We start from the raw sequence: 22,230 nt of genomic DNA, 5'->3' as shown, positions 1-22,230 counted from the left end.
TTGACCTTCTCATAAATTATGGTTGTAAGCTCACCAAGTGAAAAGTTTTCATACACAACACACAAGCATTATTTTAGGTACATATCGTTATTGTTTTTGTGCTTTTACATGCTTATCCATAATCCATCAATTTATGAAGTCTTGATATATTTTATACACTTTTGTTTTTTTTAAAATTGAATGATTTGCCTCTCATTAAGTGTCGACCGCATTTTGATGTAGCTCATGATGTGCAAATTCTATTTGGGTTAGGGGGATATTTGTTGTAGGTTTTTCAAATAAGTTGCTTGATGCATTTCATTTAACTTATGCATTTTAGACATGTGGTCCAGAATACCAAGGGAATAATTGCATATTCCACATGGCGCTACTACATACTTATGATTCACACAACATAAATTGCATTATATCTTGGGAAAAATATAAAAAAGCTCCACAAACTATCAGCCGTTTTCGATTCAGCCTCCTAATGTTTCAAAAGTGATAAAATATCCCCCCAAACTACCAAACTATTGCATTTTGGCCACCCCATTAGTCAAAACCGTCAGTTTAGACGAAAATTGAAAAATGACGTCATTTTGTTGGGGGCTACTTTATTACTTTCTAAATATTAGGAAGCTAAAATGAAAACGGCTGGTAATTTGGGGGGCATTTTTATATTTTTTCCCAAATTTTTTTTTTCATAAAAAGGCATTGTAGTAACTTACCCATAACAAAACGACGTCCTTTTGCAGTTTCTGTCCAAACTGACTGTTTTGACTAACGGAGTGGCCAAAATGCAATAGTTTGGTAGTTTGGGGGGCTACTTTATCACTTTTGGAACATTAGGGGGCTAAATCAAAAATGGCTAGTAGTTTGGTGGGCTTTTTTATATTTTTCCCTTATATCTTCTTCTCTTCTCTTTTTTTTTTTTTTTTTTGAAACCATAAACTCACTTATATAAATCGAACTTAGCACTAGAGCTTAACTTAACCAACAATTTTATATATGACATCCAAGTCATTTACATATCAAATAAAACTAATATTGTTAAAATATTACAAAGGTGCCACTTAATGGCAACTAACACACTGGCTTAAGCTCTTCAAAAGATCAACCAACTCCAAAGTGTGAGATCGCCTGCGAATCTCAGGGATAGTAGTATAAGGGTCTGTTTGAGATTGTGTTTGAGAAATAGAGCTTTTAAGTCAAAAAAATGTTTTTTGGTAAAAACTTCATTTTTAAGCTTTTGCTAAAATGCCAAAAGTGTATTTTGGTTATTTTTAGAATAAAAAATTCATAAAAAAAAAAAAAAAAAAATCATTTTTAAGCTTTCTAACGCAATTCAAAACATGTCCTGAGCTCATATAGAGATCATCCTCACCTGTTGCACCAACATCTATAAATCCCATAATTTTACAAGTGGAAACAATGAGTACTCTACGGCTTAGTAAGTAAATATTAACTAACCATATACAATGTGTGACATGAGCCATTCTTTCAAAAATTTATCTCTTATCTTTTTCAAATTAAATCCGTTCTAATATCTCAAAAAAATTAAATCATTTCTTTACAATTGATGCAAACTTTTTATAGGACTTTCTTAAAATATGTTTTATCAATATAAATGCATTTTAACTTTGAAATAGACTTTTCATACTAAATAATAGATATTCATAGCATTTTCTTTCTAGAATAAAAAGTTCAGTGTTTAATCCTTCTTTAGTTAAGAGAGTTAATGTTGACAATTTTGTGTCCATACCTAAGTCTAGGTTTGTATCCCCACCTATGAAATAAAAATTCAATGTCACATAATCCACCAAATAAACATGTTATTTTACCTTCATCACTTTTCTCTCCTTGCTAAAAGATTTGAATTGGGTTTAATGAACAACTTTATCACCATTTTTTTTTCAAGAGATGTGCTTGAAGTTTTAGGAGTAGTACTACTATATTGATATATTTCATAAAAAGTGAGACTAATCTCACATGAACATGCAAGTACTCTTTGGAACCACCAACTCTATAAAGCTTTTTATAACATATATCTTCAAATTGAAGCATGTAACAAGGATCCAAGATAATTGCTATAGCTGACACTACATTGAACTTTAACTAATATTTCTCAAATTTAGCAGTATTTGATTTTCCATTTTGTCATGTGCTCATCTTTGCTCTCAATTTATTGCCTCAAAGTCAAATAAATCATAAAAAGGGCTAAACAATATAAATTGGCTATGAGATACTTGGTATAAGAAAAGACGCAAGTGGTAGAGGTATACAAACGGTTATAACCGACGGTTATTGGCTATAACTGCTAGCCGCAACCGCTTTAGGCGGTTATTGTTTTTTAATAACTACAACCGCAGCTGCTTAGGCTATTAGCGGTTATTTTATAACCGGCATTCAATCTAATAACCGGTGGTTTTATAACCACTTTTTTTATATGGGCTTTTAGGTTTTTTAAGTGTTTTGGGCCTTTAATTGACCTTTTTTGGGGGGCTAATTTTAAGGGCTTAAGGACAAAATGTTCCAAAAAAGATGAAAAAAAAAAAAAAAAAGTTTTTTTTTGGGCCAACCAATGTTTTTGAATAAAGCTTAGCAGTCCAAAATATCACATTTCACATTAATATTTCATATACATAGTCATAAATAACCCAAATCTATTAATCCAAATACAAATGAAAAAATTAAAAAGACAAAATCTAAATGGAGGCATAGCACGGCCAAATGGCCCAAAACCAAAACAAATAATATTTTAGAAATAAGTTGTAGATCACTAAGCAAGTGTTGAAACATTGCTCTTATATCAGCAAGTAGATGATGCATAGCTATTGCATCAATCAACAATTCTCAAAACTATTTAACAACAAATTTTGAGGTACTTTAGTTGTCATGTGGTTTGTATTTTGAGATCCGAAATGGGTCGTTGTAACTTGTACATGGTAACATGCCAACATGGAGTTGCCCAATTCTCATATTTTTACTTATTTATTTTTTGGTTGCTTTTACAGCCACGTCGGTTGGGAACCAAGATTTGGGAAAATTCTTGGGATGCCTAGCATTCCTCTTGGTCAATTTGTTGCGCACAGTAATTTACAGACAGCAGAGACTAGAGAGTGATTGCGAGAGAGAGAGAGAGAGCATGGCTGACAACCTCTTCGAAGGCTTGCCTCCTCCTTCCCGACAACAAGAAGAACGAGAACAAGAGCAACAGCAAGAACAACAGCACCAACGCTCTAAAACCGCTACTACAGGCGGCGGCTCTTCTTCTTCTTCTCCAGTTCCGGCTCCGAAGCCAGTTCTCAAAAGCGCTCTCAAGCGCTCCGAGCCCACCGAATCAAAACCAGAAGGTGCGACCATTCTCTCTTCGAAGAAACCCTTGACTCTTTCGCCTATATGGGTTAATCTTTTATTTAATTTTTGCGTATTAAAGAAATTCGCTTGCTTTGTGTTTTTGAACTACTTTCCTTAGTACTTGATGAAAAAGGGTTTCGTGATTTTGAAGTTGTCTTGCTCTTTTCGTTTTTCTCTGTGTTTAGTTTCACTTCTATACTCTATTTGATTGCTGGGAAACGGGGAGGAAAAAAAAAGTGTTTTGGGGTTTTTGTGCGTAGCTTGTGGGGATGCAGTCATGTTCATTGGTGTTATTTAGACCAAGGGGTGGCTTCCTGAGGTATTTTGATTATGTGGGATAGGAGTATGTTGGGAAAAGTTGAAGACTGTGTGGGGAGAGTTTCGGTTGCCTGTTCTTTTAGAAACGCCGAAGATCAATTTTCTTGGGCTTTTGCGGGTGTTTATAGCCCCGCCATTGATTTCTGATAGAAGCCTTTTATGGGACGAATTGGCTTGTTTGCTTAGCTGGTGGAACTTGCCCTAGTGCATTGGGGGGACTTCAACCTTTTTCGTTTTCCTAGTGAGAGATTGGGTGAAGCCCGATCGAGTCCAGCTATGGTGGAGTTTTCAGACTTCATTTTTTGAATAGGGGCTTATGAATATTCCCCTTGTAGCAGGTTCTTTTACGTGGTCAAACAATAGAGACTCTCCCTTTGATTTGGAAGCCCAGTTTCCTGAATTGACACGGAAGAGGCTGCCTAGACTTTGTTTGGATCATCTCCCTATCTTTCTTTATCACGAAGGTCTTCATGGAAGTAGAAGGTATTTTAAATTCAAGAATGTGTGGTTAAAATCAGAGGGTTTTGTAGATAGGGTGAAATAGTGGTGGACATCTTATCACTTAGGGTTCTCCGAGTTACATTTTGGATCACAAACTTAGGGCTTTGAAATTTGATTTAAGAGTCTGGAATAAGGAGGTGCTTGGCAATGTAGAGAGAAAGAAAAAACTTTTTTTGGAGGATTTGTGGGTTCTTGAGGGTATGGAAGAAAGAAGAGTTTTAAGTGAGGGGGGAGAAATTTTGGAAGGCTACAATGATTAATGATTAGGAGAGGATAAATCTTCTAGAGGAGGTGAGTTGGTGGTAGAAGTCAAGGGCATTGTGGTTAAGAGGGTGACAAGTACACAAAATTCTTCCATCGAATTTTGTTTTGCGGTGCAAATCCATATCCTATTTATAACTTTTGTTGCTTGTTCTTATGCTTTGAAGCAGTTTCCAGTTTGAGGATTAATCTGGCTAAATCAGAATTGGTCTCCATTGGCAATGTCAATAATGTTGAAGGTCTGGCTAGTATCTTGGGTTGCATGATCTATTCTTTACCTATGAAATATCTAGCTCTTCTGTTGAGAGCTTTGTTTAAGGCCAAATCTATATTAGATGGCATTATTGAGAAGATAGAACGTCTATTGGCTGAATGCATGATGATGTATTTGTCAAAGAGTGGGAGGGTTACCTTGATTAAAAGTACTTTATCTAACCTACTTACTTTGTCTCTTTTTCACTTGTCAAAAAAAAAAAAAGAAAGTCTCTTTTTCCCCTCCCGGTTGGTTTTGCCAACTGCACAGAGAAGTTTCAACTAGACTTTTGTGGTGTGGTACTGGTGAAGAGTTCAAATATCACTTGGTTAGTTGATCTAAGGTTTGTTCTTTGATTCCTTTTTTTTTCCTTATCAAAGTTTGTTCTTTGATTTTTGAAGGAAGGTTAAAGGCCTGTAATTTACTTTTGTTCAATCGATATCTTTTGGAGAAGTGGCTTTGGCATTATGTTCATGAGAAAAAGCCTTGTAGAGAGTGATAGTGGATTCTAAATATGGTAGCGCATGGGGTGGGTGGTGTTCAAATGAGGTTCATGGGTCATATGGGCTAGGGCTATGTAAGAATATCAGGAGGGATTAGGAGAATTTTCTAGTCATACTAGATTTGAGGTTCGTGATGGCTTTAAAATTAGATTCTGGCATGATGTGATCCAAGTCCTTAAGGCAACTTTTTCGAACTTGTTCAGTTTGGCTCATTGTAAGGATGCTTCCGTGGTAGACCATTTGGAGCTTTCTAGAGACTCTCATCAATGGAATGTTAACTTTCTCATAATAGCTCACGATTGGGAGGTGAATTTCTTTACCTCGTTCTTCAATTTGTTGTACGTTACCTATCAAAAAAAAAAAAAAGTTGTTGTACTCCCTTAGATTGAGACGGGGTGGCAAAGACAAGCTTTGCTGGATTCCTTCCAAGAGAGAGTTGTTCAATGTCAGATCATATTGCAATATCCTTGTTCCCCATGATAGCACTCGTTTTCCTTGGAGGAGTATTTCGTCTCTTGTGAGAGTGGTATTCTTTACTTGGTCAACTGCCTTGGTGAAGACACTAACCATGGATAATCTTAGTATTAAATCACCATTTATCTCAAAAGCTTAAGCTTTTAGGACAAGTGGTGATTTTACATGATATCAAAGTAGATGCCTAAGTTCGAATATTGTCTTCGTCATTACCTCCCATTCAATTAAATATTTCACGTGTTTGGCCTTATTGAGTGAGTTTGAATCCACACATAAAGAATGTTAGAATTTTAATTAAATGTGATTAAATTCATCATTTCTTATCAGTTTAAGCTTTTGCGATAAGTCGTGTTTTATCACTTAGAAAGGGGCATGTTATTGTGGTTGATTGGTATATGTGTAAAATGAGTGGTGAGTCAATGGACCACTTTTTACTTCATTGTATGATGGCTAGTGCCCTTTGGAATAGGTTGTTGTAGATGGTATTGGAGCAACCTTGTAATGCCTAGTCGAGTAGTAGACCTCTTCGCTTGTTGGAAAGGGCAGTTTGGTAGGCTTGGGAATGTTGTATGTGGAAGATGGTTCCATCTTGCATTATGTGGTGTCTTTAGAGGCAAAGAAATGATCAATGTTCTGAAAACTGCGAATAAATGGTGGTGGAACTAAAAGATTTCTTCTTTAAGACTCTTTACCAATGGACAACTGCCTTTGAGTTAAATATTTCTAGCTTTCTTGTTTTTCTTGAGCTTTTTTATTTGTCTAGCTTGGTGTTTCTCTTGTTTACTTTTTGTGTAAAATGCAAGATTTTGGTTTTTTTTTTTTTCCCTCCTAAATATTCTCAGTGGTAAAAAAGAAGAAGATCCCTATGATTTCAGGTTTTTATGGCTTTTGAACTTGTATTGCATTTAAACCCTGTTTATATCTTAATCTTGCTTTTCAGTTATAAATAGATAAATCTCTATCTTGCATTTCCTCTGAAATATTAGTCTTTTGAGTGAAGCTGAAATGTTCAGTGTAATTCTCAGCCAGTGTGCCTGAAAAACGCTTGAGGTTTAAAACCACAACAGATGCCTCAGAGAAGCAAGTTATAGAGGCCATGCAGAAGATAGCTTCACATATCAAGAACCCTTCAAAGTTTGGTAAGGCTTCAAAGCTTGCCATACAGCTGATTCAGGCAGGAAGTGTCAAACCAGGAACTAGTGATCACTTCTTTGCCATACTAGAAGCTGCAATGTCTTCATCCACTTCTTGTATGGATCCTTCAGTGCGAGCAGATTATCATGCATTATTCTTGGCAGCACAAGATGCCCAAGAAGTAGGTTATGCTTTTCTTTTTTGCATACACTAATATTCTAATTAGTTTTCAATTTGTCGTTAGAGGAAAACGTCTTCCTTGAGGATAGTCTAACCTTCTGTACTGATTGTAGTGCCTCAATAAGAAGCAAAAGAATCAATTAACTACATGGATGATCAGGGCAGTGGATGCAAATGATTTACACACTGATGACAGCTTTGTGGTATGAACTTTATATTTGGTACTCTCATTACACTCACTACTGATCATTAAACAACTTCACATTTGAGTTAATCAGAAGCATATTGAGGTTTACAACAAGATATGTCAAGAATTTAGTATGCCATAGTTGATTTACCTGCAAATGATTTTCGTTATTAAAGTCATATACAATGCTATTGTCGGTTTATTGTATGGTAATGGTAAGCTCCTCAGTTTGTGCATAAAAATTTCTTCCCCTACTCATCTATGATGCTTTAATTTTGTAAATATGGAGGAATGGTGAAAATCTGTTTGAAAATTTATTATCGTGTTGGATATAGAAAATCTATTTGAAATTTGTATTGTAACTTTAATTAAGATAAATTTATTAGTCTTATTTAATGAGTTTGTGGTGGCATTGGTAGGATAACATGTATAAAAGGAGTGATGATTGGAAGATGATACTTACGGTATATAACATCAATATACATGAAGAAAAAAAATTCTTTTTATTTAAGTGGTTTCTTATTAGTGTGGATGAAGATAGAAACCAATGAGGTCTACTTTTGAGAATAGTGGTTTTGTTTTCTTGCAAAATAGGGCTGTAAAATGTTTAAAAGTCTTTAAGGAATTAAACATATCCCTTGCTTTCAGTCCGTACAGATTCTAGGCAAGTATTTTGAAGAAATGAAAAACTTAATTTCTTTGAGCTTATTGATAATATTTGTTTTTGAGGAGTACTGATGACATTTGGTATATGAATATCATATGTATTGCATGTGTTGTAAGTAAATACTACCAAATGCAAATATATCAATTGTATATGTGGTTTTCTATGCAATACCAGAGGTGTTACGATAAGCATACAATGAAAACTATGTCAATGAAAAAAATAAAGGAAGACTATTCAAATAACCATTTATGTCCCTTATGGCTTGAGGCATGGTTGAGTTGAGTTTATTTTTAAGCCCCTTTCTGGATAATTTTTATAGGATAATTTTTACGATAAGCATTGTTTGTTGCTTGCCTGTGGGCAAGGAAAATTTAGCCGCCAAGAAAGTAGCGAAATTTGGAAAAGCATTCCTTTGTCTTATGTGGATAATTTGGAGGGAAAGGAATAAATGGATGTTTGAAGGGATGAGTTGAATTTGGTTCATGACTGGATGAATGCTTATGCTGTGTCCAGTCCACTTCTAGTCTAGATATTTACTGATCTTTTGAATTAGGAGATTGTAAATTTTTTAGGAGTAGCTCTTGTATGCATCTTTTTAATAAAATGATTGTTTACTTATTCAAAAAATGATATAGTGTATTTATGTAAATATATCTAAATAAGTTACAGTTTTCAGATGCAGATTTTCATTTGAAATTCTTCTTGGTGGTAGATTCGACTTGTAAACATTGAGTCAAGGGAGATGCATCTTTCTCTTTTATCTTTCTTGTATGAGAAAGTGCTACCTAAACACATGGCACGGGGCCAGTTGGTTCAGGTAGCATGGGGTGCCTTGTGATGTAAAGCTTTTTATGTTTTGGTAGAAGAACCACATGAAGCTACTACACTTGGGTAAACATAGAATCCATGATTCAAGATTGCTGAGATGCTGACACAGGAAGCAATATAAATACAAAAATTACATGATCGATTCCAAAAACAAAATTTTACAGAAGGAAGGACTTATTATGTATAATGTAGATTGTTATAATAAAGAGATGCTCACCTTTAAGTTGGAATGATACATGATATTATTATAAGTTGGAATTTTTATAACTGTAGCTTCTTTTTGCATGAAAACTTCATAATCCATGGACTTTTCTTTTTCTTTTGCATAGTACTTTTCCAGAAGAGTGATATAGGAAAGAAATAGAAGGCCATTTCCAGATTGCACCATAGGGTTGAAGGGTTCATGAAACTCCAATTCCCCTCAAATTGGTGTCTTGACATTTTGTTTAAGAAATCCTGCTTAAATCTGCTAATAGCAAATTGTGGAAACTGGGAGATAACAAAACAAAACTATTATTAAATATAATGATCTCACTTGGCTGTACCTTTTTGGTAGAAAAGATTACATGAAACAATAAAACTAGGGAGAAGCTATTTTTATTTTGCGATCATTTTACTAGCTTTTTTTTTATTTGGGTGGCTATTTATTAGATAAGGGTGGGCTTACAGCATGATGGGTTAGTAAAAGTAGTTCACATGTTATACCAGGTTATGGTATTGTTCTGGACTTATCTTCTTATTAGGGAAAAAAAAATTGATTGGTATTAATTGAGATTAGGTGTTTATAGTCGAGGTCTAAAGAGTTGTTTGTCAGTATTGGGCTGTGTGACCTTTAATCTTTAAAAGTACAAATAGTGGCTATGCTCTCTTATTGGGCTTCTCACTAATATTTCCTCTCTCTCTCAGTTTTTATTTGATACTACTTAATGATGTCTTGAAATGATACTAGAGTCTCCTAGAGTTGTCAAAGGCAGGCTTGGCACTTGCGCGAGGGAAGGTGCTATGTAACTCCTCGGGACTGCTGAGTTGGTGTTAGTTTACTGAGGTGCTCACCTTTCTCACCTAGTCGATCTGCTTATTGAACTAATGGCTTTATTGTTGGATTAACCTAAATGACCCACATTTAGTCCATGGCTTAGTCATATAAAGACATTTAGCCCATACTTGAATGATATTCAACTTTCCTATTACAAGCAAAATAAGAATTCACTTATCTATTAAAGCGTTGTGAGGATAGCAAGTACTTTTGGTCTCTCTCTCTCTCTCTCTCATGTGGTACAACATTTGGGTTTCAGTTTTTAACGTTTGAAGAAAAAAAAATGTCAATCTTATGTAATTCTCCGAATTTAGACTTTGGGTCTTTATTTGTTTTTAGGGTTTCTATGATCAAACTCAAGTCCTTTTCAGATGTTGCACCTCATTTGGATGGAAATGAGAGGGCTGAATTGCATGCTCTGTCTTCTGAAAGATCAAAGGATCAAGTACTAGGATTGGTGTGACAGTAAATCTATTAACTGCAGAAGAATTTACCACTGTCCAAATTGACAAACGTCTACCCATGGTTAGATTGCACTGACTCTGGAATTTGGTGAAAATGATGGAAATATCAGAAATGAAAAGGGATTCCAGATTTTCAACAAATTGACCAAATTGACAAGATCTACCCATCATTTTGACCAAATCGACAACAGAAGAATTCACCACAACCCAGATGTAGGCATCAACTTCTATGTTTTGCTAGCTTGCGGTGTGTTTCTGATGCTACTTGAATGATTTTATCTTTATTATTCTGCATTATTATTATTTTATTATGTTAGGAAATTCAAAGGACAGTTTGTGCTTCTTATCTTATCTTAACGTCTTGGACTTATCCCAAGGATTGATAATGGCCGACATGTTGTGGTGTATTAATATGTGATAGTGATTTTAGTTCTGAACTACTAACATATGCTTTGTTTTCTCAAACCATGGCTGACTTTGTCCTTGTTTTGTTTATTTGTTTATGGTGTTCATATAGTTTTCGAAAACAGCTGGACGGATCAAAGAAGCCATATCCAATCTCCCCGTTGCAGCTGAGGATGATGACAGAGAGGAAGCAGCAGCTCTGAAAGATGAAACAGAGTTGACAGACGAAGATGGTCAAAGCGAGCAGGAAATATCTTTCGTTGCTCCATCTGAAGAAAATGAAGAGGAAGAAGAGTCTGACCCATTTGGACTTGATGCTTTCATGTCTAGTTCAGTTAATAAAGGTGGAAAAACAAAGGAAAAGAAAGTTGCAGCAACCAGGATGAAGGAGGAAGTAGAAGAGAATAAGAGATTCATCAGGTCACAAAGGGAAGCCTTGATTATATGTTTAGAGATTGCTGCTCGGCGTTATAAAACTCCATGGTAAATACTTCGTGAAGAATTTCTCTTGATTCTTTTTTTTTTTTTTTTTCTTTTCATTTCTTCAATTATTTTCTTTCTTTCTTTCTTTCTTTCTTTCTTTCTCAGGTGCCAAACAGTTATAGACATCTTAGTAAAGCAGGCGTATGACAACGTGGGAAGGTTCACATCCAGACAGAGAGATGCGATTGAGAAACTTTGGGCTTCCATACGGGAACAGCATGCACGTAGGAAGCAAGGGAAATCAGTCACTGGGAAACTTGATGTAAATGCTTTCGAATGGCTACAGCAAAAATATTCTACTGAGAAGATCAGCATTCGACATTCTGTTGGAGCTAGTGGAGATCGTCGTGCTCAGCAGTGGCTTGGTTGATATATATATATATATATATATATATACTCTTTTTCTTTCTTTTTCTTTTACTTAATATTTTGGAATTGGCCGTACAAGATTTTCATAAACAATCAAAACATGGAGGAGTTCAAGCCCTTGAAAAACATGGGCAGGGTGGTTATAGGGTCAGGTATTGAGTGATCAAGTTCGGTTTATTTAATTTTTTTTTGAATATGAGCTTGGGTTGGACTTATCATCATGCTAGATAGTCTGTTCAAACTCTGTTCATTTAATTTTTCAAATGAACTTGAGCTTGTTTACAATTTACTCAATTAACTTATTCATTCCACATATAAAGTAAATGTGTTTGATTTTCTTTTTTTAATAAATTCTTACTAGTTATTAGTTCATTAACTATTGCTACGATTTTATTATTTAATTTAATTAGATAAATTAACTTGAATATTAAACAATCTAATCTGGAGTCTAAATGCTTGTCTTATGGTATATTTATATCAAGAATCACAATTACAGTTATTTTTATTAATATTAACATTTTAAGTATTTAAAAAGATACAATAGAATTTTATTGGTAATGAGTTAGTGTAGAAGTTTATTCGAGCTTATATGAGTTGAGCCAAGTTCATCTGAGTTTGGTTTACAATCAGATTTCTTCCTCATAATTTTTATAAATTTTTTTTAACACAAATGATGTGACAAAAAAAATAAACTTCGAATCCTTCTCGGACATTGGAATATAGGGATACTAACATCGGAAAAACCAATAGAATAATGATTTACAAATTTCACATAAATTCAACGATAAATTCATTTGGTTAAGAAAATAATTTTTAAGATAATGATTTTTATCATTTCTCTATTAAAAAAAGCAATTAGTAGGTTTTTTGAAAGATCTACAGTAAAAAAAAAAAAGAAGTTTTTTGAAAGATCTAGATTTTATTTTATTTTTGTTTCCATAAAAATTTAAAATTAAATCTGGACCACACAGCACCCATGCCAAATTCCAAACTTCCAAAGTACGAGTGGGTCGAACCGAAGAATATTCGAAAAAAGGGACTTGTTAGCAAAAAAGAAAACACAAACCAAAACCCTAAACCCTAATCCGCACCCCTTGCGCTGCTATAAATCCACAAAGCAAAACCCCAAAGCACTCACGCCGATCTTCACCCGAAGGTACAACCTCTCAACCTCGTTCAGTTTACTTTCACTACACATCTGTTGTCGAAAACTAGTATGCATTTGTTTTTGTTTTCTGCAAAAGAAGCACATATCGAAGGCTTGCGGGTGGTTTTATGAATGCCCGTTGAGCTCAAAAGCTGTGCGAAATCATTATCATCTTCTAATATCATCCTCTTGATGTAATGGTTTGCTCGAGGATTTTGTATAGGATGATGAAACATTCTCTGACCCATTTGCCCTTATATTGGCATTCGGTTTTTAGATTAATTTCCTTTGAAGAAATGCTGTTTATTCTGTCGATTGATTTGTGTAGAGATTTGGGTTGCTTTGTGTTGATTTGGGTTGGATTGTAGGTGATATAATGGAATACTCTGTGTGTGTCTGTGTGTTCATATAGATTTAGATTGGAACTTGAAATTTATTGAAGTATTGGGATAAGAGGAACAATATAGAATTGGATTGTCTGTAAAACAAGTATTTGGACTAAGAGGAAATTACTAGGGCTTAAAAAGGTATTTGGGTTTTAGAGGATGAGCTAATTCGACTTGATAAAGTACTTAAGACGAACATATTCGTGGTTAAATATGGAGTTTTAATTTCTCTTTCATAATAAATCTGTCATCTTCAATGTGTGAGAAGATGAATGGAAGAACTTATGTGGGAAACAATCAATGGATTGAGCTGCACAAAAGTGGTTGCATTGTGTGTTAGCGTATCTGTTTCTTGCTGCGTTTGTTTGACTGCAGCATCTGTTTTCTTTTAGGTCTTTGTTGTGCTTTTCGTGTTGTAACATATGGTACCCTTTTAAGAGAAGCTTCCAATTGGAGTTTATGGTTTTTTACATCTTTAAGGTGAATGCTAACACATTTTCAATTTGAACAGAAGTTTTTGTTGGAAGGCTTTGAATTGGGTGAACAAGATGTCAAAAAACCCAAAGGTTTTCTTTGACATTCTGATAGGAAAGGCGAAAGCTGGGCGAGTGGTGATGGAGCTATTTGCTGATGCCACCCCTAAAACTGCTGAGAATTTCCGTGCCCTTTGCACCGGGGAGAAGGGGATCGGGAGCTCTGGGAAGCCATTACACTACAAGGGCTCGGCATTTCACCGCATAATCCCCAGCTTCATGTGCCAGGGTGGGGATTTCACAAGGGGGAATGGGACCGGAGGAGAGTCAATTTATGGCTCAAAGTTCGAGGACGAGAACTTCAAGCTGAAGCACACTGGTCCAGGAATTCTATCCATGGCTAATGCTGGACCACACTCAAATGGTTCCCAGTTCTTTATCTGCACAGACAAGACCTCATGGCTTGATGGGAAGCATGTTGTTTTTGGTAAAGTTGTGGACGGCTACACTGTGGTTAAGGAGATGGAGAAGGTGGGATCCAACAGTGGGACTACTAAGGAACCTGTTGTAATTGAAGATTGTGGTCAGATTACAGAGAATTGATGAAGACTGATATTGTAGTTCTTGTAATTCTTTGATGAGAATTATAAATGCTCCTGTAGATAAATGTCCAACTTGTTTTATCTGCAATAATGACTACTGATCTTGTGAATAGAGAGCTTATCAGATGCATTGTAATTTTCTTTCTACTTTTGGACTTGTGTTCTTAATGCTCTCACTATTCAGTTGCTTCTCAAGTCTCAAGTTTAAGTTATTTTATTTAACAGTAAAGCGCTTGAGTTCACTATCCTCAACGTGTACCTTATATTTGGATGGTGATGAGTGCTTTCTTGTGATTGGTTTTTACATGGCAGCGGTATAGGGGGTGAGTGACCTTTTCTTTGCATTCAAGAAAATCTAGTTTGTTGCACTCTTTGCTGAGATTAGTATTAGCCAGATTTTCCTAGAAAGAAAATCCCTTGTAATTCTTCAGTAGTTCTTTATCTTACAATTTATTTCCTAGAAAGAAAATTTGTTGTCTAGCCAGATTTTTCCTGACTTACAGTATACCGAGCATAGTTTGGCTGCAGAGAAAATGAACCGACTGAAGCATGTAAATAGTCGTATGGCCCATAAATAGTGTTGGTGTAACTTCCAACAAGAAAGACTGAAGCATGTAACTCAAACAAGAAAGACTTTGGTATCAACTCATGGGCCATAAATAGTCTTTTTTAGAACCCTTCATTTTTTATTGGGCGGCGAAAACTATTAATGCAGTGATTACACATACCTAGTCTTCGATTTGGGAACCTTACAAAGTTACAAGACAGCCAAACGTTATAGTGGCGTTCTGCAAAGATATGAAGGTGAAAATAAAAGTAATAGATGGAGATTAGGGGATGAAAGCATACATGAGTCTTGTCTCCTACTAACTTTGTATAGACCAAGTACATTTTAGGGTTGTGTGCTTTCATAAGCCGATTGTCATTAATTGGCCTTCGATCATGCGGGAGATTATGATCCACCTTTCTTTAACGAGTTGTCTTTCCTAAGTGGGTGTGCTTTCCATAGAAGATGGTTGCCTAATATGAAATTTCCTTCCTAGATGTGTGCTTCATGCAATATTGGGTTTTGGTGAGCTAACTAGTCCTTTGGGGCCGTGTTTAGGCTAGCTGTCTATTGGGCCGATAAGAGTGTAAGCTTCCATTCCAATAGTCTCACATTCTTTTGAACTACTTGCATAGGCCAATAAAAATTAAGTTGAAGACAAAATTGTGGGCGTCATAATGCAAGCATAAGTGTGTTTACCCCCCCCGGCAGGCATGGTGGCATTCATCAATGATTAAAACCTTTATCATGCTTAGTTTGAAAAAACTATGCATCAAGCAGCAAGCAATTTTTAGTGTCAATTGCATATTTAGTTAGATAAATGAGTGCGCTGGCATTTTTTCTTGCTGGTAAGAGAAATGCTATATACACTTTTACTTTCACACTCTTAAATTCAAACTCCTTGACGTAACCCTAAAAATTATCATTAGATCATGGAGAGATCATTAATGAATTTTGAATTCAATGGTGATTTTTATTGACACTTTAGATAGTGCATGTGAAAGTGTATGTAGCGTTTCTCTCCAACGGGGGTGGGGCTAGACATCTCGCCCAATTGATCATTCACCTAGTCATACGTAGGATTAAAACCCAGGTAGGCACCCAACTCATCCCCCGGCAGTGAGACAATTTTTGTTTCAAATGCTGCCAAGCTTATTATTTCTGAAGGACTTCGGAACAACACAGCCAAACTTTAAAAACAAAACCAGCAGTCGTGCTCCCTTGGCTTGAACTCCAAACTTGTTTTGTAGACCTAATGTCAGCATAACGAGCAATTTGTTGGATCTCAGTTAGTAATCGACACGTTCCATGAGAAGGGAAAAGAACAGACAATTACGTACATAGGACAAGCAACTTTTTAACTTTAACTTGTTGAGAATATATAAGAATGTATATTGAATCTCACATAATAATGTATGAGAAGAGCCAAAGACCAATAATACAAATACACATACTAGTAACCAATGTGAGACAATGTACAATATATATAACCTACCAGCTCCCCTAAAACTGAAGGTGGAGTGCGAGAAACCAACTTGAATTTGAAGATAAGATCGCCAAATTGTCATGGAGGATGCGACTTTGTAAGGAGGTTTGCGAGCTGATCATGGAAAGTAATGGAATGAAGATATAGTGAACCTTGAAGAAGATGATGCTAGACGAAGTGACAATCAATCTCAACATGTTTGGTTCATTCATGAAAAACATCATTATAGACGATCTAAATAATACTATTCTTGTTGCTTAAGTGGTGATTTAATATAACTTTGTGGCTCATGTCAAATGGAGTGATTTGTTACATAACATCTCATTTTACGGTTATTTTAGGTAACTTTGCGCGGCACAAAATGCAAAGACAGGCGAAACTAATCTAAATGATAATGAAAAAGACCATTGCAACTTTACTTGAGTTGTTTTCGAAAAAATATGGAGGAAGATAGTATGGCGCAGCAGATGTGCCTAATACATCAACAATTTATTTTATTTTATTTTATTTTTTTGTTTAAGAAATGGCGGCAGAAGCCCTATATCAAAAGAAGGAATCATCTCTTTTCACCAAAAAAAAGAAAAAAGAAAAGAAGGAATCATCATACATTGCTTTGCATCTTATGAAGCTGTTTTCCTCCAATCATATCCTTGATTTTTCAGTGCAGATAATCACCATCATATTTGGGACAAATTGCTTCTTTCTCAAACCCATATGATGAAACCCTCCACTGAATGGTAAACGGTCACACACTAATGTACCATATTGATTTGACCCATTATGGTATTGTGCCAAACCAGTGGAAGCTATACTTTTGTAAGAAAGAACATATGAAAAAAGTTAAAATGATTTCTTTCTCATAACTTGGGAGAAATATTTTCAATATTTTCTTCTACTATTCCCAAACAAGATTGCCATAGTTTGCAGTCTACATTTTGAAAAGCTGATGGGCCTGTTCTGATTTCTGGGGGAAAAATAAGTGGACTTTCTTGAACATGAAAGTTGTTAGTGTATCTTTGCAGTGAACAAAGGCCAGTTGCTTTCATTTGGTGTGCTAAGCATAGCTGTGACAAAGACTCCTTGCTAGTCCCAGCAATGAAGTCCATGTAGTCCTTAATCCTAGCCACCTTCACTATCCAGCTTCCATTGAAGAGAGAAATGAAATGTGAAAGAAGAAAAGCCAAAAATTCTCAACAAATGAATGTGAAAGAAGAAAGGTCAAAGTCTCAACCATCAACATAAATCTGAATATCCTAAGCGATCCTAGACATGGTCTATGTCAGATAATGAAACTAACCAACACTCAAAATTAGGAGTTGCATAACCATCAAACATAAAGAATAAGAATGAACAGATTCAGTAAACCTGGAGATGGGGACTCACGAAACGTGCAACAATTGTCCCAGGAATGATGTCTCTTGCTCCCCCATCGTGTCAATGCTGAGAATAGAGATATTTGTCGTCTGATCATCCACAAATACATTTCTTTCAGACTTTTCCCAATTCAAACATTGAACTACAACACAACCAGTTAATTCCACGCAAAATAAACACGGTTGTCCAGTATAGCATACTATATTGTACTTGAGAATGTAGTGACAAGAAATATTCGGAGGTAAAAACTACAAGAACTCACCGGTTGCCATTGACAACTAGAAATTGCCCCAGTCAGTTAACTGATTCTGCCAGCAGGGCCAACGACCAGCACTCTGCCACCTTTACAGCACTGAAATGGATCATTCACCCCCCCCCCCCCCCCCCCCCCCCCCCCTGTTCCTAATATGGATGAGTCATCGCTCTACCGCAGCTTCACAGGTTGTTTCTTTCTTACATAAGAAGGCCAGTGGCAAACATCTATACATTCATTTTGATCCTGACATGGCCAGTGGCAACCTATCAAGAGGCCGATGTTCCCATTTTGTAACTAATATGTGTAAACCATCACACCGGTGGCAGCCTCTCAACAACTTCAGGCTTGTTCGGTAACATTTTTAGAACAGCTTTTTGCTTTTTAGCAAAAAAATAAAAAGTATTAACAAACTCAAAACACAAAATACCCAAAACTACTTTTACCTTTATGTTATATCACAACCCAAAAACACCCTCTAAAATTTTTTACCGAACGAACTCTATTTCTCAAGTGACAGAGTAAATGCACAAATTCTGGTGTTCTACAGTTAACAAAGTTCATACATATGATATGATCATCAGATCTACACAACTACCTACATTGCAGGACATATTCATGGAGTCGATTTACATGTAAATACTGATATGTGGTCTTTCAAAATTACACTTCTTCTATGGTCACTTCTGCTGTCCTGTAGTTTGCATAACTAGTATTGATATCATTCAATCTGAAAAATTATGAACAGAAAAACCCAGCAAAATTTATTTGTCCATAAAATTGAAAGACTAGAAGAAATAGATTGCAGGGTAGTAAATACAAGAAAGAGGCTAAAGTGCCAGGTAATATATAACTAGAAAGTAACATATGAGTAGACTATGATTATTAGTCAACGAAGTGAATTTATGGGGAGAAAAATGACCTCTTCATGTAATTTAGCATATTAATGTACCTTACTATGCACCTGGTTGTCTGCTACATGCACAGTTAAATATTTTTCCAACTTTGGTGGGGTTTGTGTATTCGAACTCTCTTGTACTTTTTTTTTCAAGTCACACTCTTCTTACCATTTAATTCTATTTGCACCAGTTCTATGGGTCTTGGTACTTAATCACTTAAAATGCACATCACCTAATTGGAGAGAATGCTAAATTAGTCAATTCTGGCAAAGTGTAGCTAATCTTTTGAATGACGGGTTTTTCTCTACCTCTTCCACAACTATAACAGTGAATGTTGAAGCAAAGCATGATTTTGCCCAGATGAACTTGAAGTTGAAGAATTTTAAGCTCAATTTTTTCTTTTGTAATTAGCCTGAGTTATTAAGGCAAAAAGATATTCAAGAGTCGGTCTAACATAGGACAAGATCAATCTAAAGCAGGAACTGAAGAACTATAATTCAAAATGATTCTGAAAGAGAAGTGTAACAGAAAGGAAACAAACATATAATCTTGATCCAGTACAAAAAATAACATCATCATCCACAGGGAAAGAATGATCATATTTGATATTCCAAAGCAAAAAGGACATTACATGAAAGGAGCAGAAAATTAAGCTGTACCTAATACTTTTCCCAAGAACCACCATAGAAAGATAAATAAAGGAAACTAACCAATAAAACTTAATTCTCTGTCAAGCTTGCGATTCTACCTCCTACAGCTTGTCACCATGCAAGTTATAACATATAAGAGTGTACTGTGTATCATGCAAATAGGTTACAACACTGACAACTAATCTAGTGAAAATAAACAACAATCCAATATTTCCTGGCATCATTAAGGCTTTTTTTATGATATTAATATTAATAACAAGAAAAAAAAAAAAAGAAAAAAAAAAGAAAAAGAAAAAGAAAACAGGAATGGAGTAAATAGCCATATGGAGAAGCCAAGAGAATATTGAAATAAAAAGGCCCAATGCGGTCATGAACATGTTTGAGAAGTCTTGATAAGGTCAAGAAGCACATAAACTAAAAGACATGGAGACTTTGAAAACCTTTTAAGAAGCTAAATGTAATTCTCTACTAAACTCTGCTCTTATATCACAGGTTTAATTAACACCTTCAAAAAGCATAAAGCCAAAAGCTTGACAAAATATAAGGTGGGGCAAAAGCTATATAGCAGTTTTCAACTGAGTAATCTTAATTAAGATTAACCAGGAAAGATGACAATGAAGATGTCTTAAATGCTTCTAAATGGAACACATAAAATATGCTCAGGGGGGAAAAAATAAATAAAAGGAAAGAAAGAATGACACCTAAGATAAGACAACGAACACTGGAGGGGAGAGAGGAAGAGGGGAGATGAAGGCAAGCTGAAAGAGTACATACTGAATGACCTCCTATATCAAACTCCTTTTTATACTTGAATATAACAACCAAATTATGCATGAATTGATCGAGGTATGCAGTAATTTCTCTATTCAAACAGGAAATTAAGTAATCATCTCTTAGGACTCCCAATAGACTTGTAAATTTCCCAAGAACACTAACTGTAGTTCAAAGGTGCCCTGAGAATAACCACAGGATGATATCTATGACAATAATCCACCTATCAAGCATCAATAATAGCTAAGCATAACAGTTGATTTTGGAAACTCAAGACAGCATCAGATAACAAACAAGTACATCTGCAACAATGTAAAAGGGAAACAAATGTAGTGAATATATGTTATATCTATCGTAGTGTAACAATGGACATTAGGCAAGGATATAAAGGCTTAGATTCCCTTATTGAAGAATAGAATACAAAATTATAACAAGATTTGTACTCAAATAAAAGCCATCTTTGGCAACAAAAGAGAAAGAAAACAAACAAATCCTTCAAAAAGATCATTAATTTGAATTCTATCAATCTCCACTTGTAATACTGATTGACATAGTATTACTCTACCTCGATTCTTTTCACTCCCAATCTTCATCGGCCAATTGATCATCGGTCTCTTCTCTCGGCGGCCGAACCACCAACACCACAGTCCCTAAGCTCTCCCCCACACCCATTTCCTTCAATGCCAACCCTCTTTCAACTTTCAAGTCCCCACCATCACCATCACCCGCCACCAAATAAAAACTGTCATCGGCCTCCACCCCCTTCCTGCCCCTATCAGCCACCACCAAGATAGCCTCCTCCCTGTACCACCTATTGGCCTTCCAAGGCACGACCCTCGCATCCGGAAAGGCCACCACAACTCCCCCGTTTCCTAACCCTATCAGAGGCTCCCACGCCGGCAACACCACCCACCTCTCCCACCCCTTCTCCGCCACCACCACTCCAAACTCACCCTCGCTCCTATACTCCCTCGGCGCTTCCAAAACCTCCCGCTCCCTCTCCTCAGCTCTGCAAACCGGCAATACAACCACGCTGCTCGCCTCCGCCACCTCTCCAAGCCTCAACCTCACCACCGGAACCCGAACAGCGTTATCTGTATCCACTTCGATCCCTCCTTTCTTGTCACTGGTCCCCTCCAAGTCCTCCAACACCCTGCTTCTCGCTTTCTCAGTCTCTGCAACTTTCAGTGCCTGCTCTAAAGCAGCAGTCCTCTGCTCTGACTGGTTCTTATGCTCCCTACTCTGCCTATAATACATAAAGGAGAGACAATCTCCGGGGAGATTATAATCAAAGCTCTCCCACCCTTTATCCCCACGCCTGCGAGGAAAATCCTTGATGGCGCGGGCGAGCTCCTGGGCGCCCTGGGCGTCGAACCTATGATCAACAATGTAACGGGCAGCGGCGGCGCGCTGCAGGGCGCTCAGGAGACGAATCTCGTACAATAACTCGGCGCCACCGGTGTCGAACGAGGAGACGAGTTCTGGGTCGGTGCTGGATTGAAGGAGGGAGTCCCGGACTTGGGCAGCAACGACGAGGCGGTTCTGCTCGACGCCGGATATTCCAGTGGATTCTTCGAGGGAAGAAGGGGTGAAGCCTTCCCGCATTAGGGAGGGGATGAGCGGTGCGTACTCGTACCAGAGGCCGAGGCGGTTGGCGAGGATTTCGAGGCGGCGGTCGGCGTCGAGGGCGCTGAACTTGGAGGGGAGAGGAGTGGAGGGTGGAGGCCTGAAGGGCTGGTACAGCTGTTGTTGGGAGTTGGAAGGGGGAGTGAAAGTGGCCGAGATGGGCTTCTGGGAGGGTTTAGGGAGGAGTGGAGGGTGGACCGGGAGGGTTAGATTGGGGTGGGGGCTGAGGAAGGTGGAGTTGAAGTGGGGCCGGAGGGTGTTGACCGTTGCAGAGAGCATGGTGTTGAGTGGGGAATGGGGATGGTGAAGGTGGAAGAGAGAAGAGGAGGGAAGAGGCAAGCCACTGCCTTATCCGATGTCTTTTTGGTATATGTTCTATTCATTCGGGCATTTTACTTAACAAGTCGGGGGAAGCACGTGCAAGTCACGTGCTTATTCTCGTGTTCAATAATAATAGAAGTAGTTACCTCGATCGTTAAACACATTTAAATTCTTAACAATTCAATAACGTAAAAGCATCACCAAAGTTAGTAGATATGATAATCTTTAATTCTTGAAAATGTATGCGAGAAACTTCTAGAATGCTATTCCGATGAAAATGTAAGCTAGAAATCCTA

At 36.8% G+C, this 22,230-nt stretch overlaps 3 protein-coding genes and 1 long non-coding RNA gene across 4 annotated transcripts; 2 read left to right on the top strand and 2 right to left on the bottom strand.

Moving 5' to 3' along the window:
• Positions 1-3,008: 3,008 nt before the first annotated feature.
• Positions 3,009-11,771, top strand: LOC132172456 (nucleolar/coiled-body phosphoprotein). Its single transcript, XM_059583965.2, has 5 exons — positions 3,009-3,332; positions 6,672-6,961; positions 7,074-7,163; positions 10,660-11,030; positions 11,136-11,771. The coding sequence occupies exons 1-5, from the start codon at positions 3,125-3,127 to the stop codon at positions 11,398-11,400; spliced, it is 1,224 nt and encodes a 407-aa protein (XP_059439948.2). The 5' UTR covers positions 3,009-3,124; the 3' UTR covers positions 11,401-11,771.
• Positions 11,772-12,472: 701 nt separating this feature from the next.
• On the top strand, positions 12,473-14,196 carry ROC2 (rotamase cyclophilin 2). Its single transcript, XM_059581496.2, has 2 exons — positions 12,473-12,555; positions 13,444-14,196. The coding sequence occupies exon 2, from the start codon at positions 13,481-13,483 to the stop codon at positions 14,006-14,008; it is 528 nt and encodes a 175-aa protein (XP_059437479.2). The 5' UTR covers positions 12,473-12,555; positions 13,444-13,480; the 3' UTR covers positions 14,009-14,196.
• Positions 14,197-16,878: 2,682 nt separating this feature from the next.
• Positions 16,879-17,787, bottom strand: LOC132171887 (uncharacterized). The gene is made up of 2 exons (XR_009439085.2): positions 17,677-17,787; positions 16,879-17,556 (listed from the first exon to the last, which is right to left on the bottom strand). It is a non-coding gene; the product is annotated as an uncharacterized LOC132171887 (long non-coding RNA).
• Positions 17,788-20,302: 2,515 nt separating this feature from the next.
• On the bottom strand, positions 20,303-21,962 carry LOC132172321 (rubisco accumulation factor 1.1, chloroplastic). The gene has a single exon (XM_059583799.2). The coding sequence runs from the start codon at positions 21,890-21,892 to the stop codon at positions 20,564-20,566; it is 1,329 nt and encodes a 442-aa protein (XP_059439782.1). The 5' UTR covers positions 21,893-21,962; the 3' UTR covers positions 20,303-20,563.
• Between the last annotated feature and the right edge of the window lie 268 nt (positions 21,963-22,230).

The sequence above is a fragment of the Corylus avellana genome, chromosome 1 (assembly GCF_965113065.1).
Source record: "Corylus avellana chromosome 1, dhCorAvel1.hap1.2, whole genome shotgun sequence".
NCBI lineage: Eukaryota > Viridiplantae > Streptophyta > Magnoliopsida > Fagales > Betulaceae > Corylus > Corylus avellana.
This window is presented reverse-complemented; position numbering and strand designations above follow the sequence as displayed.

Coding starts and splice junctions, on each gene's coding strand:
- LOC132172456 (XM_059583965.2), top strand. CDS start 3,125: ATGGCTGACAACCTCTTCGAAGGCTTGCCTCCTCCTTCCCGACAACAA. Junction 6,962..7,073: donor CAGCACAAGATGCCCAAGAA/GTAGGTTATGCT, acceptor TACTGATTGTAG/TGCCTCAATAAGAAGCAAAA. Junction 7,164..10,659: donor ACACTGATGACAGCTTTGTG/GTATGAACTTTA, acceptor GTGTTCATATAG/TTTTCGAAAACAGCTGGACG.
- ROC2 (XM_059581496.2), top strand. CDS start 13,481: ATGTCAAAAAACCCAAAGGTTTTCTTTGACATTCTGATAGGAAAGGCG.
- LOC132172321 (XM_059583799.2), bottom strand. CDS start 21,892: ATGCTCTCTGCAACGGTCAACACCCTCCGGCCCCACTTCAACTCCACC.